Source organism: Cynocephalus volans, chromosome 5 (assembly GCF_027409185.1).
Source record: "Cynocephalus volans isolate mCynVol1 chromosome 5, mCynVol1.pri, whole genome shotgun sequence".
NCBI classification, from domain to species: Eukaryota; Metazoa; Chordata; class Mammalia; order Dermoptera; family Cynocephalidae; genus Cynocephalus; species Cynocephalus volans.
Genome location: NC_084464.1, coordinates 42,905,418 through 42,921,554, shown reverse-complemented (window position 1 = coordinate 42,921,554; position 16,137 = coordinate 42,905,418). Strand labels below are relative to the sequence as shown.

Here is a 16,137-nt window from a genome sequence, read left to right as displayed (position 1 = left end):
GCTACCTGCTACAACGTTTTGAAGATGAACTTCAAAAACATTTTGCAGGGCCAGCCTGTGGCTCACTTGGGACAGTGTGGTGCTGATAACACCAAGGCCACGGGTTCAGATCCCTATATAGGGATGGCTGGTTGGCTCACTTGGGGGTGCGTGATGCTGACAATACCAAGTCAAGGGTTAAGATCCCCTTACTGGTCATCTTTAAAAAAAGCAAAGAAAGAAAGAAAGAAAAAAAACATTTGCTAAGTGAAGGAAGCCAGATACAAAAGGCTACATATTGTATGATTCCATTTATATTAAATATACAAAATAGGTAGCTCCGAAGAGACCAAGAGCAGATTGGTGGTTGCCAGAGGCTGTGGGGAGGAGAAAATGGGGAGTAACTGCTTAGTGGGTACAGGGTTTTATTTGGGTGTGATGAAAATATTTTGGAACTAGATAGAGGTGATGGTTGTATAGATGAAACAGATGTCTCAGTCAAACTAGGATAATTTGGGGGACAGTTTAATAAAGTGATAATTACAAAGTAGGCAGTGTAGGGAAATCCCAAAGAATAGTTCAGTACACAGTAAACTCAAAAAGATGACAGCAGTTATGCAGAGGGCTTCAATAAACACTGTGACCTTTGATGTAGACCGCGTTCAGAACAACTTTCTTAAGCAGAAAGCAGGGTGGAGAGTGAATCTAGAGGGAAAATGTAAGATGTCTGGTACAGTATACAATAGTGAGATTCAGAGGAGGGTAGGAGTACTGAGCCTAGGAGAGGGAGGAGAAGGAATGTAGAGCCTGTGGGATGCTGCTTGGCAATTTTCTCATCCTAGTCCACAGGACCAGCACCTTCCTTTAATTCTCATTTTGGGCAGTATTCTTTATCTCTCTAAGCCTATATTTCTATCTGTAAGTAGAGGGAATTAGTTTAATGATATCTAAGGTGCCTACTATGTACATAGTTACTTTGACTAGGTTCTTAGCTGCATGATCTTTAACTTTGATAGAAGTTTATTTTTACTTTGCTTTTTGGGTATTAATGTGGGTCTGTAGGCAATTACAAGCAGGTCTGTAGGGAATAGGTTAAGACAAAAGATCTAGTGGCTTCTGACTAGTAAGTCAAAATAATGAGGTTGCAGAGTAAAGTCATGAATAGTTAATTGTTACAAGCTTGGATAAAATTACTGCAAAGTTTACAACTGTAATAAACAGTTTTCTACCACAAATATTTCAACATACTTTTATTCTCATGGTTACAAATCAACAATCTTTGGAACTACTAGAAAAAAACTTTCAGTGTTACCAAGTTCTTTGCTATTCTTAGCATGTGGAGAGGCAACAACTCAACCTTCTGAGTTACAGAGTAAGCATTATTTATTTTTTGAGGTAAAGTCATTTTTTTAAAAATCTGACAAGATGTAACAGGTGATTCAGAGCTTTGGGTTCTCAGCCTGGGTCAATTGGCTCTCACCGTTGATTAATAAAGTGAGGTTTTCTAATCTCTGACTCCGCTTATTTTCTAGCCACGGTTAAGTTAAAGAAAAGGGGAGCTCATAATGTTCTGTTTCCACAAGTACCCTGCAAGAGAGGAATTGTCTTCATATTAGATGGGAAAACTAGCCGAGCAAGGCTTCAACCCACGTGAGCGGCCGCAGAGCAGCTGCCTTTAACACTTCTCTCTCTCGGGATTATAACACTCTCTTCTGTGACGCGAAGATTGCAGGCTCCGGAAAGAAATCCCCGCACGCGGCCTGCAGCTGGGCTGGGGAGAGAGGAGCGGGCCGGACCGGAAGCCGGGAGACAGCACGCAGGAGCCCCGCCCTCCTGGGCAGGATCCCAAGTGGGAGGCGGGGCCGAGGGCGGGGCCTGCGCCCGCGGGAATCCCAAACCCGCCCCTTTCCCCACCCCTCTGTTTCTCGCCATGGCCCCTGCACTTCTCCTGGTTCCTGCGGCCCTCGCCTCTTTCATCCTGGCCTTTGGCACCGGAGTGGAGTTCGTGCGCTTTACCTCCCTTCGGCCACTTCTTGGAGGGATCCCGGAGTCCGGTGGTCCGGGTGAGCGGGAGGGATTGAGGATGAGCTCCGAGAAAGGAAGGTGGGGCCGAAGGAGAGGGCGCGAAGGCGGGGCTTAGAGACAAATGACAGGGGAAGTCCGGGAGAGGTAACTCGAACTGTGAAAGCGCCAAGAAATTGCTGGGGCGGGGGACCAGACAGAGGGCTAAATTAGGAACTCAGAGATTAGAGTTTTAGAGAGGCGGGAAAGTGAGGACTAGAAAGAGTGATAAACCAAATATTCAAAGAAAGTGTTTTGCAGAAAGGACTGTGGAGAGGAAAATGGAGCATTTGGAGAACCGAAATAAGAGGGACAATCCAGCCGTGGCCTCTCCAGCCATACTTTTCGTGACTCTCCAACATGCATTTTTACACGAATCCTCTTCCCCAGGTCTGAAAGAGGCCTAGGGAAAAAGGAAGAAACAAGGAATGGAAAAGTGTGTTGGGCAAGGCTAGAAAGGAAGCATCAAGGCTCTGGGAAGCATTAAGGGACATGACCTGGGTCCCCAAGGAGAGATGAGGATGGGGGGAAATATTCCCGCTACCTTCTTGATCTTTTGTCCCTTTCTCCCTCAACTCCCCCAGATGCCCGTCAGGGATGGCTGGCTGCCCTGCAGGACCGCAGCATCCTTGCCCCCCTGGCTTGGGATCTGGGGCTCCTGCTACTATTTGTTGGGCAGCACAGCCTCATGGCAACTGAGACAGTGAAGACATGGACATCCTGGTACTTTGGGGTCCTTCAGAGGTCACTGTATGTGGCATGCACTGCCCTGGCCTTGCAGGTATGAGGCCCTGGCAGCTGAGTCCCCAAAAGAGACAGAGTCTGTGGAAGGGAAGCCCTGGATTGGAAGTGCAAAATGTGGGTTTAGAAGAACTGACAGTTTTCAGGACTTTAATCTCAGCTTCCATTCCTCCACAACACATATCCTAGTTGTTATCAAGAACGGTGTCCTCTTCATTCCCCAAGCACAATATGTGCATTCTCACCTTTGCAACTTTGTTCACATTGTCCTGCTTGAGATCCCCTCCTTAACTCCTCTTTATTCTTACCCCTTTTTCAAAACCACTTCCCTAGGTTTCAAGACAAGGCTTTCCAGTTACTACTGTGGTTATCTGTCTTCTCATTAGGTACTTGGCAGAGGCTACTTTATATACCTGTCAGGATACACACACACCCCATCTGTAAGTCCTCAGGGTAGAGACAGGTCACTGTTACATCCTTGGGACCCCACACAACACCCTCCACATGATGAATATTTGTCGGTGATGTTTGTGAGAAAGGTGGGGGTGAGCTGCAGGCTACCCTGGGGTGGGGACAGCCTCTGGGTCTGGGTCTCTCAAGGGTGGGCAGGGTAGGCTGCTGGGATACCCAGTCCCCCATCCTTCCCCAGCTAATGATGCGGTACTGGGAGCCTGTACCCAGAGGCCCTGTGTTGTGGGAGGCTCGAGCTGAACCATGGGCTACCTGGGTGCCACTCCTCTGCTTTGTGCTCCACATCATTTCCTGGCTCCTCATCTTCAGCATCCTTCTCGTCTTTGACTACGCTGAGCTCATGGGCCTCAAACAGGTGAGGCTCCCGGATCCCTACTGAGATCTCTGACCCTTTCTAGAACTCCTCTTTTCCTTCCAAGGATTTCCCTCATCCTTCTCCCAAGCTCTTCTACTTTCCTCCCCCTGGCTTCTTACTCCCTCACCTCTTTCTCATAAGACAAGTCTCCCTTCAGCCTTCCCTCCAAGTCCAGCAACCATGGGCTTCCTGGCCCAGGGAAGGTATGTTGACTGGAGATCAGAGTCAGGGCCCAAGTGTCAGAAGTGGAGTTCCTGGGCCTCAGTTCTAGGAGGGTGGTGCCTGGAAGAAGAGGAAAGAGGTGGCTAAATTGGGAAAAGGGTTTGACTCCATTTCTAAGCTAGTCTCCCTCTCCTAGGTGTACTACCATGTGCTGGGGCTAGGTGAACCTCTGGCCCTGAAGTCTCCCCGGGCTCTGCGTCTCTTCTCTCACCTGCGCCACCCAGTGTGTGTGGAGCTGCTGACGGTGCTGTGGGTGGTGCCCACCCTGGGCACTGACCGCCTCCTCCTTGCTCTCCTCCTTACTGTCTACCTGGGCCTGGCTCATGGGCTTGACCAGCAAGACCTCCGCTACCTCCGGGCCCAGCTACAAAGAAAACTGCACCTGCTCTCCCGGCCCCAGGATGGGGAGGCAGAATGAGGAGCTAACTCTTGTTCCAAGCCCTGTACTTCCTCACCCCCTCCAATTCTAAATCTCTTAATATCCAGGCCCTGGTTGCCTCGGACCAAAGATCCAAATCCATGGTCTGAAGGGGCTGTCCTTTTCACTGCTTGAGACCTCCTTCCTTGGGGCCACCACCATACCCTACATTATGAGTTTCAGTGACTAGACTCCAAGGTCCACTTCTCACCAGGAGGAAGAGGGGGTGTGGAACTCATCTGTCCCCTCATACTTTAAGGCATGACTCCCCTTCATCCATCCCTCCTCCCCCCTTCCACTCACCCACAAGAACTTCTTCACAAGGAAAAGGGTCTGCCCTGACCACTCCCCTGACAGTTAACTCGTCTCTGCGCCTCAGGGATCCCCTTCTCCACGTCTCGCTTCCGCTCCAAGGAGCTGGACCAGGTTCTGCAAATTTGAGAGTAGTAACCACCCCCTCCTGACCCCACGCCTTGCCTCTCCACTTCCTGCCCTAGTCTCTCCACCACTTCAGGCCTCGCCCCTGGGCTCCATTCCCCGAACTCAGTTGAGAGGATTCTTTCCTTCGTAACTAGGTAGCTTAGGGTTCCCTGCCCTCCTGAGGAACATGCACTGCAGGAAAATAAAATTCAGCCTGTTTTTTCTACACATGGCACGCAGTCTATCAGTTTCATGCTGCAGGGCTGAATTTGGGAAAGAAGGCGAGCCAGACTGGGAGCGCCAAACTGGAGTTCGGGCAGCTACCGCGCCCTCTGGCGACCGCTAGGCTGCAGCAGCTCCCTGCTGACCCGCCCCCACCCTCCCGGAGCCGCCCAATCCCCCTCCCTCCAAATCTCCCAATTTCTCCGCTGCAGACCAGGGGACCCATGGGGGACAGGGTGAAGCTAATAAGTGGGGGCAGCAGCTCCGGTAGGGGAGCAAGCTTCCAAAGCCGTTGGCTTCTAAGCGCCTCTCCTGCCGCCCCCCTCCCCACAGGCCCCCTACAGCCTGGCGGCGGCCCTCGACCCCTCAGTAACAAAGGCTGGCCAGGGAAGGCTAAAGCGTGGGGAGGAGCAGCAAGCGGTGGGAAGGGCGGGCCCGGCTCGGAGCAGCTGCCGCTTCCTCCCCAAGTCCCTCGAGGGGCCTGAGTCACGGGCCGCCGCCCTGGGTCTGCGAGCTGGGGGCGGGGGTCTATACCGACACCTGGGTTCTCCAGGGCTACGCGGTGGGGAGGGGCCCCTTGGGACAGAGAGCGGAGAGCCGGAGGTTGCGGCGAGAAGAGGGGAGTCCCGGGGCGGAGTCCCACGCGGAGTGGGAGGGAGCGAGGCCACGCCCCCTCCCCGGACTCCGCCCCGCGACCCCTTCCCTTTCCCCATTGTCCTTAGACAAAGCGATCGTCGCCCCCCGCCCGGCTCCCTGGTCTCTGTCGCCGTCCCTCCTCCCGTGCTCCCTCTTTCCCTCCTTCTCTCCCCCCCTCCCTCCGGTCTCCGGATCTCCCTCGCTCCCTCTCTCCTCCTCTTCCTCTCCTCTCTCCCGACGCCTGGCTCCTCCGCACCCCCTTCCCCGGGGGCCCCGCGGCTTGTGAGTTCACTGAGGGGCTCAGACTTGGGGAGGGAGGGTGTCTCCTCGCTCCCGTCCCTTCTCCCGTCCCTGGCCCGGACCTTGGGCTGTCTCCGTTTTGTGCCGAGATTGTCTATCCATGCGGTCAGAGCGGGGTCAGGATGGCCGGCTATGTCTGGGTTCCATGAGAGCGGGGACCAGGGCACTGGACTCGCGTGATTGAGCTGGAGAGAAGAGGCGTGGAGCCGGTGCTCGGCACGCCCGGGTCCCGGGAGCAGCCGGTGGAGGAGGCAAACGGTGCTGACGGGACTGGGTGGGGGTGGACGCCAGGGTTCTGGGAACTCGCTGGCAGCCCAGACACCGGGTCCCGAAAGTCCCCTGGGAGGGTAAGTCCCTTGACCCGCCTTGGGGGCGGAGTGCGGGGCGGAGGTGTGGGGGTTGGAGGACAGGAGAGGCGTGGCCCGAGCAGAGCTGGAAGGGGAGCCGGGACCTTTGGGGCCCGCGCTGAGACGCGCCGGGCTGCTGCCGGGGCGCTCCCTTTCCCCTCTGTTTCCCGATTTCCCCTTCTCCCCTAGACTTCTTCACTCTCCGCCCTTCCTCACCTCTCCAACATCCCCTGAGGTCCCGCTGCCCCCTGACCTTCCTTCCCACTCTCACCTCCCCTGGAGTATTGGTGGGGCAGCCTCTCACCCCCAGCCCTTCTTTTCTCTCTTCTCCCTCACGCCGACTTCTCTCTTTGCTCTTCTCTTTCCTTCTCACATCCTGGGGACTGTCCTGAATACCCTTTAACCCTGTACTGCCAAATCTGGTTCCTGCCTGTTTGCCTTGAATCTCGACTCTTCCTCTCACATTACCCGCACCCCCAATTTGGCTCTTCACCTTTTCAGTTTCCCCCTTTGGCTGCCCTCCCTCTTCTCCCTCTGTCCTCATCCTCAGCTCCTCTGCCCTTCCCCATGTCCCATCTCTCCCCTTTCATTTCCTCTCCCCCCACACCAGTCTCACCCCTGGGCCTCCCTTGAGCTGCTTCTTCCTGTTCTCTGCCCCCAGTGCTCCCTGCCCTCACCCAAGGCGACCATGGCTACCATCCCAGACTGGAAGCTACAGCTGCTAGCCCGGCGCCGGCAGGAAGAGGCATCTGTTCGTGGCCGGGAGAAAGCAGAGCGGGAGCGCCTGTCCCAGATGCCAGCCTGGAAACGGGGGCTCCTGGAGCGCCGCAGGGCCAAGCTTGGGCTGTCCCCTGGGGAGCCTAGCCCTGGGCCTGGGACTGCAGAGGCTGGACCTCCAGACCCAGACGAGTCTGCTGTCCTTCTGGAGGCCATCGGGCCGGTGCACCAGAACCGATTCATCCGGCAGGAGCGGCAGCAGCAGCAGCAGCAGCAGCAGCAGCAACAGCAACAGAGGAGTGAAGAACTGCTCTCCGAAAGAAAGCCTGGGCCTCTTGAGGCCCGGGAGCAGCGACCCAGCCCTGGGGAAATGCAGGATCAGAGCCCCAGGGGAAGAGAGTCAAGAGAAGATAGGCTAAGTCCCAGGGAGACCAGAGAGAGGAGGCTGGGGATTGGGGGAGCCCAAGAGTCGAGTCCCAGGCCTTTGGAGACTCGGGACTGGAGGCAAAGCCCAGGAGAGGTGGGAGACAGGAGCTCCCGGCTGTCAGAGGCACGGAAATGGAGGCTGAGCCCTGGAGAAACTCCAGAGTGGAGTCTGAGACTGGCAGAGCCTCGAGAAGAAAGCCCAAGGAGAAAAGAGGTGGTGGAAAGTAAACTGAGTCCAGGGGAATCTGGCAACCAGAAGTTGGGCGTGACAGAGGCTCATAAATGGAGGCCTCATTCTGGTGAGTCTCAGGAACAGATTTTGGTACAACTGGAGGCATCAGAGCGGAGACTGAGCTCAGAAGAAGAAAGAAAAGACTGCTTGGAGGAATGTGGGAGAAAAGAAGAGAGGCCAATTCCAGGGATGGCCCCAGAAGAGATTACAGGGTTGTCAGAGACCCCGACAAGGGAGGCTCAAAACAACAGCTCCAGAGGAGTGGAGGCAGCAGAACAGAGGCCCAGCCCTGTGGAGGATGGTGAGAGAGGCTTGAGGCTGACAGAAGGGTGGAAATGGACCCTGAACTCTGGGAAGCCTCGAGAATGGACATCCAGGGACATAGAGACTCAGAAACCAGAACCTCTAGAGTATTCTGAGAAGTGTCTGGGGCATCCTGGTATAGAGGCTGGAGAAGAGGAGGCTGAGAAGGAGGAGGCGGGGGCTCAGGGCAGGCCTCTGAGAGCCCTGCAGAACCGCTGCTTTGTGCCCTCCCCCCTCCCCCCAGAGGACACTGGGACTGGAGGCTCGAGAGAGCAGGAAGAGGAAGCAGTGGAACTCCGGCCCCCACCACCAGCCCCTCTGTCTCCCCCACCCCCAGCCCCGACTGCCCCCCAGCCCCCTGGGGATCCCCTCATGAGCCGTCTGTTCTACGGGGTGAAGGCAGGGCCAGGGGTGGGGGCCCCCCGCCGCAGCGGACACACCTTCACAGTCAACCCCCGGCGGTCTGTGTCCCCTGCAACCCCAGCCACTCCGGCCACCCCAGCCACCCCAGCCACAGCTGATGCTGCAGTCCCTGGGGCTGGGAAGAAGCGGTACCCAACTGCCGAGGAGATCTTGGTTCTGGGGGGCTACCTCCGTCTCAGCCGCAGCTGCCTTGTCAAGGGGTCCCCCGAAAGGCAACACAAACAGGTAGGGGAGCAGCCAAGCCAGACTTCTTAGAAGCTACTCATCAATTCTCTCTGGACTCCGGTCTTCCTTTCTTTTTTATACGCTCTATTCTTGTCTTCCTCTATTCTTTAATTCCTGCCACTACCCTTCCTCCCTCTGCACACTCACTCTGCCTTCTTGCAGCCCTTCTTTTCCATTCATTTCTGAGCCCCAAAGATCCTGCCCAGCAATCAAATGCTGTCTCTGGGTGTGTCTCTTCCAGGGTGTGCCAGGCTGCTCATTCTCCTTTCCCTCAGGCTCTGAGTTTATCCCCCGCCCCCCTCCATCTCTTTCCTTCCTTTCCTCTGAGTCTGTGACCTACACCAGCCCATCTGGTGGGAGATGTGAGCCCAAGCCGACAACCTTGAATCTACCAGGGTCACCAGGGTGGAAGCACTTAACAGCTTTTCAAGGGGAGAGAATGTCAGGGCAGGAAGCCTAGGGACTTTTCGGATTCTAGAGAGAAACGGCAGGGAAAAATGAGGGGAGGAAAGTCTCTCAGCCCCAAGGAAGAGGGGCCAAAGCTGAATGGGGACATCCTATGATAGAGTGCGGAGGGGGATGAAACAGGGCTGGCCAAAGGACCCCGAGTCTGCCCCATGGGAGAGATGCACACAGAGGCCATTTGAAGTGGGTGACCCCGGGGTTGCACACCCCCAGCTGGGCCACTGCTTCAGACAGTACTCCCTTCTCTCTTGGGACAAGAAAAGCCTTCTCTTCCAAAATACGCCCCCTGTCACTCCCTGTCCTTCCTCCCTGGGTTTCCCCTCCCTCCCCAGAACTGGCTTAGCAATCGGTTTTCCCCTCTCTTTCTGCCACCCCAACCTCTCTCTCTACTTGAGGGAGAAAAAGAGAGCATTGCGTTTGGAGGCACAGGGCTGAGAGCAGGGACTGGCCAGGTAGTATGATGGGAGCTGGGGATGGGGTGGGGGCTGAGGCCAGCAGAGGGTCAGAGGTTAGACTTGAACAAGAACATGCAGGGAAGTGGGAGCAGCCAGGCTTTCTCCCTCTGGCCCTGGCCCAACTCCTTCCCTATACACCCAATCAGTTTCCAGCTTGAACATCTCTAGACAGAGAGTGGGCCCACATTCAGATGTCTCAGACTCAGAAGTCCCTCATACATCTCCCTGGGAAGCCCACTTTCATCCTTATGCCATGTGTTAACATCCTCAGGTTTGTTTTTTTGGTCCTTAGAGTCAGTGGGAAACCCCAGGGACCAAAGGTCTGAGTTAAGCTTGGGGGTCATTTGATCCCCCAACACATCTGCACATGAAGCTTAAGCTCCCAAACTGAGCCATGGTACTTGGGAATCCCCCCTGAGCCCTCTGACTGCTACCAGCCCCTTCCACTCAGAGCTGGGCAGTTGCAAAGGAGGGATGTCAGGAAATTCTGCCAGGGTGAGGTGGTCACAAAAATCACTTCCTACTGAGGTTGGCTTGTACCTCTGGGGAGAACTGAGCAGAGGGAGGCATGAAGCTTTGGGGCCCAAAGGCCAGGGACCACAGAGGGGAGCCAGGAACTGAGTGCAGGGCAGGACTTGTGATGGTGGCCATACCCAGGTCAGGGAGTAGGGGGGCCGGAAGCAGATCACCCAAACAGGAAGCCTGGGGTGGGGGCGGAAGGCTGGTGTGTCTAAGTGGGGAGCGCTGGGCCGCGGGCCTGCCAGAACTGTGCTCAGGATGTGGTGAGAGAATACGGAAGCAGCCGCACTGGGTGGGGGCGGGAAAGAGGCAGCACCGAGTTCCCTGCACCCAGACACCTCTCCCTCTGCCTTCCATCAGGCCTTCTCCCCTCTCTCAGCAACCTGCTCATCGGGGACTGATGTGCTCTGTCCCAGCTCTGCCCCAACCACTGGCTCAGGGACAGGAGGCCCCTGCTCACCCACCCCAGGCCTTCCCTAAATAACTGCTGTTTGCAGGCTAATTCCATCAGACTTGTCTCTGCCATCAGGACAGAAATCCCAGCCTTACCACTGGAGCCCAAGGAATGGACTGTCGCTGGTGCCCTTCCTCAGCCCCTCCCCTCTCCAGCCCCCTGTGACCTTATATAGCTGATGGGAGAGGAGCGAGTGAGTCACCCCTCCCTATCTCCCCCCCACTCCCATGCAGGCTGTGCATTCCTGAGAAGCCCAGTCAGAAGTTGGGGGTGGGGGGGAGAGGAGAGAGGCAGGGTTGGGGGAGAGACAAAAAACGTAGACTGAGAACAAATAAAATAAATCCTTTTTCAGAGTGGATAATAAACTACAGAGGTTGTAATCCCAAAAAAGGGGATATGAAAAGAAAACAGAAATGGGTTCCTGGAAATTTGGTTAAATTTATCAGTAACAGAACCATAAGTGGTCCCTCTTGAGAAGCTGGGATGTAAGTGGTCTGGTTGCTGTCGCTTGATTCTACCAACAGTTCCACAGACACGGACTGGGAGTCAACTGTGTACAGGCTGGGCTATGCCCACACTGTTCCTCCACCACTGATCCTCTGTTGGGTCCTCTTGTGAGGTCTGGACAAACCCTTACCTTATCCATTGGAGCACCCTCCAAGCTCCTTTTTTTCTTTTCTTTTTTTAATAGAAAACTTAGATCTAAGCTCCTTTTGACAGCAGACACCAATATAATAAGTAAATTCTCTAGTAGGTTAGAAGGTGGTAAGTAATTATGGAAAAAAAAATTAGACAGGGGTAAGTGGAATGTAGAGGGACAAGAGGTGAGGGGAGTGAATATGACAACTTCAGAATAAGGCGATCAGCAGCCATGGGCTTATTTGAGGGAAGAGTGTTCCAGGCAGAGGGAACAGCCAGTGCAAAAGCCCTGAGGTGGGAGTGCCCATGGAGTGGCTGGAGTGGGAGAGGATGCCAGAGCGTTGAGGGGGCATTGGCACATTGAGAGAACCCTGTAGGCTTTGGTCAGTCTCTGGCTTTCGCTGCAAGTGAGATGGGGAGCCATTGCAGGCTTTGGCGCCAAGGAGTGACACAGACAGTCCCCAAGTTCCAGCTTCCCGTGGGGACCCTGGTATCATATCCCATACAGCCCTTTGGGGTTACCTGTCCAGCCACCCTTCTGGCTTCTCTCTTCTCACACCCCTGTCCAGCCACCCTCCTGGCTTCTCTCTTCTCACACCCCAGCCCATGGGAGACTCAGAGATACAGGGCCCCAGCCCCAAACGGACACCAGGGAAGGCCCAAGTACATCATCTAGACCTTTCCAAGTAGTTCACGTGGAATCCTCCTGAGTGTCTCCCTAATCCCTTTGGCTCTCAGAGTTAATTCCACCCTGCCCCTTCCCCCTGAGCTTCTTAAGAGGGCAAACAGGAAGGGTAGAAAAGACAGTGAGAACAACTGGGACTTGCGTGCTCTTGGAACAGTGTCTTTATGAAGGATTTTCTGCCCCTGCTCTGGTCTCTTGCCTCTGCCTGTCCCTTCTGGCGCACTCTCCACTCCTACCCTACGTTTTTTCGGACTTTCCTCTCTGCCCTTGTCACCTCACTCAGCCGCACCTTTCAGGGACTCAGGGGCTCATCTTCTCCCGTGTGTTGGGGGAAAGTCTGCTGGTTCCTCGAGGCTTTCCTGCCAGTCTCCCATCCCCTTCCAGGCCCTTGACCCCCTTTGCTGTGAGCCTACTTACTCCAGGGGAGGGGGGGTATCGGGGTCCTGACTTTCCCAGGGGACAGCAGGGGGTCGAGGGTATGGAAACCAATGTGCCTGTTCTTGCTTTTGCCTGGGACTCCCTCCCCAGCCAGCTCTTTCCTGTCTGGCCAGCTCGAACCTCATCTCCGTTGGGAAGCCTACCTGATTTCCCCCAGGGTGCCCAAAGACTCAGTTCTGATCACAGGGCTTATCTCCATGTATTTTAATTTTTTTTTTTCACCCCTCTACCTCACACTCTAAAGAGCAAGGACCTTAGTCCTGTATTATTTCTGCCTTATTTCTGCCTCCCAATCTCTTACCAAAAGAACAGGCCAAAGTCTGATGTTTCCCAAGTGATATGATTGAAGAGAGAAGATCTAGGATTGGAGAGCCAGTATCGAAAGGAAAACCGGATCCCAGAGTGGATGGGGAGGGGAGAATAAGCGGGGTGCCTGAGTCCAGCCCCCACTCCCCGCCCCTACTCGTTGCCCTGCGGGCTTCTCCCGGGCTGAGTTTGCCTCTCCACTTTCTCTCCCAACCTCAGCTCAAGATCTCCTTCAGCGAGACAGCCCTGGAGACTACGTACCAATACCCCTCTGAGAGTTCGGTACTGGAGGAGCTGGGCCCAGAGCCTGAGGCTCCCAGTGCCCCCATCCCCCCGGCGGCCCAACCCGACGACGAAGACGACGAGGAGGAGCTGCTGCTGCTGCAACCAGAGCTCCAGAGCGGGCTGCGCACCAAGGCCCTTATCGTGGGTAAGCGGAGGCTCCGCCGGCCCCAGGGCGCCCCCTGGTGTCAGAGCGGGCACTGCGGTCCAGGAGGGATGGGGAGGATTTCTTGTTGGCTCTTGGAAGGGGCTTAGCAGGACCTCTAGCCCATTCCATTCCTTTAACAGATGGGGAAACTGAGGTCCTGGGGAGTGAAACGCACATTGAGTCTTCATTTCAAAACCAAAGCTCCTTCTGAGCCCTCTAGTCTGGTTAAAAACACAGGGTTTAGGTCAGACGGGCCTGAGTTTGAATTCCAGCTTATCTCGTGCTGTGACCTCTGAGAAACCGTCTGACCTCTGGCCTCGGTCTATTATTTATGAAATGAGGCTAATAATAACTACTTGCTGGAGTTGTTGACAAGATTAAGTAATCTTTGTGAAGCACCTAGAACTATGGCTGAATATCAAATTATTTAACCTCGGGCCGGGCCTGTGGCGCACTCGGGAGAGTGCAGCACTGGGAGCGCAGCAACGCTCCCGCTGCGGGTTCGGATCCTATATGGGAGTGGCTGGTGCACTCACTGGCTGAGCGCCGGTCACGAAATAGACCAAAAAAAAAAAAAATTATTTAACCTCTCCTGAGGTAATTGTGAGATGAAATGAGTTATAAGAATGCCTGGTACAACCCGAGCTAAATGAGTGATGGCTGTCGTTACTGGTAATAACAAGCATTCAAGACATGGAAGATATTATAGGACTTGCTATATGCCAACTGCCCTTCAGTTGAATGGCTGGTGGGGAGGGCAAGGAGGCAGAGACCCTCACTCATTCTCTATCATTATTGCCTCCTCTCCCACAGATGAGTCCTGCCGGCGGTGACCCTCTTCCAACATAGGGACATATCTCCCTCCTTCCCAGAACTGAAGATCCTGGAGCCCAGAAGATTCAGAGCAGACAGACCCTGAAAATGAGCCTGTACAGGAAGGGCAACCAACATCTTCCAACGTGCTTTCCCCATCCTGTTTCTGGGGGCAGAGCCAATTGCCCAAGTTCCATCCTAACCCAAGGTCCTGGTGTGGGTAGGGTCAAATGTGCTGGTGCATCCTAGGTGACCCAAGAGTGAGCACCAAGTCCTGGGGAGGAGCACAGAACTCACCAGGCGGTGGAGATGGAGCACCCTCCCCATCTCCATGGCAGGGTACACGCTTCCCACAGCCTTTCTTGACTCCCCACCACCCCCTGGGGACTCTCAGGATTTAATCATTCATCTCCCTGGGAGGCCTAGATCCCACTCCATTTACAGGCATGTCTCCCTCCTGTTCCCTAGGTCACTGCCCCTTTGTTTACAGCTCCTGCCTCCTCTCTTGACCACAGCCTGGTTTACAAGTCCAACAAGCTCCTGGCCCCACCTGCCAAAGTCCCAGGTTTACAAGGCACACCTACTTGCCGTGTTCACATGGAATCCTGTCCCCTGTCCCCTCCAGTCATCTCATTGGGAGTGACCTGGGGGTGTGGTTCCCTCCACTTTTGTTCAGTATTACTGTGCCTCAGTTTTCCCCAAGAGGGAAGCCTGGCATTCTTAACTCTGTACCCCATGATTTATTTAATTCTGTTGCTCTTAGTGGTTCACAGTTGAATTGAATTGCAGTGGTGTGGGGTAACTAAGGTGGCACCGCACCTCTCCTCCCCCATTGTTCCTTGTTTATCAATTGCCTGTTTTGTTTGTTTTTTAACTTTCCATAATAAAATGGTGGTCTCTCCAACTCTCCCACTGCTTCTCCTTCTTAAGAAAAAAAAGTGCATGTGAGGGGAGGCTCTGGGGGCTGTGGGAGGGGAAACTGATGGGAGATTGTCCTAACCCACTTCTGTTTCTTATAACAAAATACCTGGAACTGGGTGATTTACAAGAAAACAAAATTTATTTCTTACAGTTTCAGAGGCTGAGAAGTTCAAAGTCCGGGGAACACATCTGGTAGGGGTGCTCCTGCTGGTGGCTTTACAGCAAAGCAGGGGTCTCACATGGCAGAAAATGGCAGAGCAGAGAGAGACTAACCTCATTCACTCTCCTTTTAAAGCCCTCCAGACCATGTTCATGACCACCATTTTTAATCCGTTCACTACAGCATGGTCCTACAATCTAATCACCTCTTCAAGGCCCCACCTTTCAATTACCATAATAGGACTTCCCACCCTCAACAGTTACAGTGGGAATTAACTTTTGGGGGGACATTCAACCCAAGGCAATAATTCATGGCTTTGCTGCCTACATATAGTTGATATTGGGGAGATTTCCCATTAAAGAATCTCTATATTATACCTAGATTAAAGAATCTCTATATTGTACAAATGTAGAACATCTATATTTTACTCATCAGGTTTTTTTGTTTTGTTTATTTTTAACTCTCCAGGTAATAAAGACATGGTTCAGGAGTTACAGTCCTTCTACCACTACAGGTTGCTTCTTTCAGACTAGTCAGAGGAGAATCCTTTACTAAAAACAGAATGTATTAAACAAATTGATCTTTTTGGATTTGTTTGTTGGTGGCTGGCTAGTATGGGGATCCAAACCCTTGAACTTGGCGTTACAGCACCAAGCTCTAACCAACTGAGCTAACCAGCCATCTCCTGACAAGTTGATTTTAAGCATATGCCAAAGGTCTACAATTCACTAGCAATGGAATAGGCAAGGTGTCAAAAGAGTGAGCTAATTCAGATTAGGCGTGGGTATGGAGAGAACAGAATGGCTACATTAATAGCTAATTAAAGATCCTAATCAGTTGTGACCCAGGAATACAGAGGCAGGAAGCTCTGAGATGCCAGGGATGCCCACAGCCCATCTCAGAAACAAAAATAATACATCCAAGAAGTCGATGATCTAGATTCATCCGTAGCTGTTAAGTGGAATAACAATGTTTCATTACCAAACAGTAGTGTCCAATCCAATTAATGACAGAAGTATGAAGCAGGGTCAAACAGAGATCAGACAGCAGAGCGTCAAGTAACAAATTCAGCGTATTTTTAAATAAGCAGCCACCAGTGAATTTCTCAAGCTGTTAGCAAAAATGCAGAACACAGTTTGCCCATTCCTTAGTTTGGAGATTTTTTTTTTTTTTTTTTAAACAACTTTCCCCAGTTTCCAAGTTTCTTCCTGCCTGGAGGTCCTCCCTTATGCCTAATCTGTATTCACTCCACTGCAGATACCAGTCCTAGCAAAGGTCAATCCTAATCACCACAGGCCAATCTTTTATAAGCATGGATTTGAAAGAGAATCCGTGTCCTTCCTATCCCCTTGCA

The 16,137-nt window shown here is 53.4% G+C and overlaps 2 protein-coding genes and 1 long non-coding RNA gene across 4 annotated transcripts; 2 read left to right on the top strand and 1 right to left on the bottom strand.

The window, feature by feature from the left end:
- Window positions 1-1,242: 1,242 nt before the first annotated feature.
- Window positions 1,243-6,157, bottom strand: LOC134379300 (uncharacterized). The gene is made up of 4 exons (XR_010023716.1): window positions 5,888-6,157; window positions 4,551-4,676; window positions 3,735-3,889; window positions 1,243-2,443 (listed from the first exon to the last, which is right to left on the bottom strand). It is a non-coding gene; the product is annotated as an uncharacterized LOC134379300 (long non-coding RNA).
- On the top strand, window positions 1,907-4,827 carry NRM (nurim). Its single transcript, XM_063098496.1, has 4 exons — window positions 1,907-2,042; window positions 2,625-2,821; window positions 3,431-3,607; window positions 3,966-4,827. Exons 1-4 carry the CDS (start codon window positions 1,910-1,912, stop codon window positions 4,245-4,247), a joined length of 789 nt encoding a protein of 262 aa, XP_062954566.1. The 5' UTR covers window positions 1,907-1,909; the 3' UTR covers window positions 4,248-4,827.
- Window positions 5,648-14,596, top strand: PPP1R18 (protein phosphatase 1 regulatory subunit 18). Of its 2 annotated transcripts, none has more exons than XM_063098495.1 (4): window positions 5,648-5,807; window positions 6,834-8,498; window positions 12,679-12,889; window positions 13,703-14,596. In XM_063098495.1, exons 2-4 carry the CDS (start codon window positions 6,861-6,863, stop codon window positions 13,720-13,722), a joined length of 1,869 nt encoding a protein of 622 aa, XP_062954565.1. In that variant the 5' UTR covers window positions 5,648-5,807; window positions 6,834-6,860; the 3' UTR covers window positions 13,723-14,596. The 2 variants fall into 2 exon arrangements, with proteins under 2 accessions (XP_062954565.1, XP_062954564.1); XM_063098494.1 differs by lacking the exon at window positions 5,648-5,807 and adding an exon at window positions 5,890-6,172.
- Window positions 14,597-16,137: the final 1,541 nt, after the last annotated feature.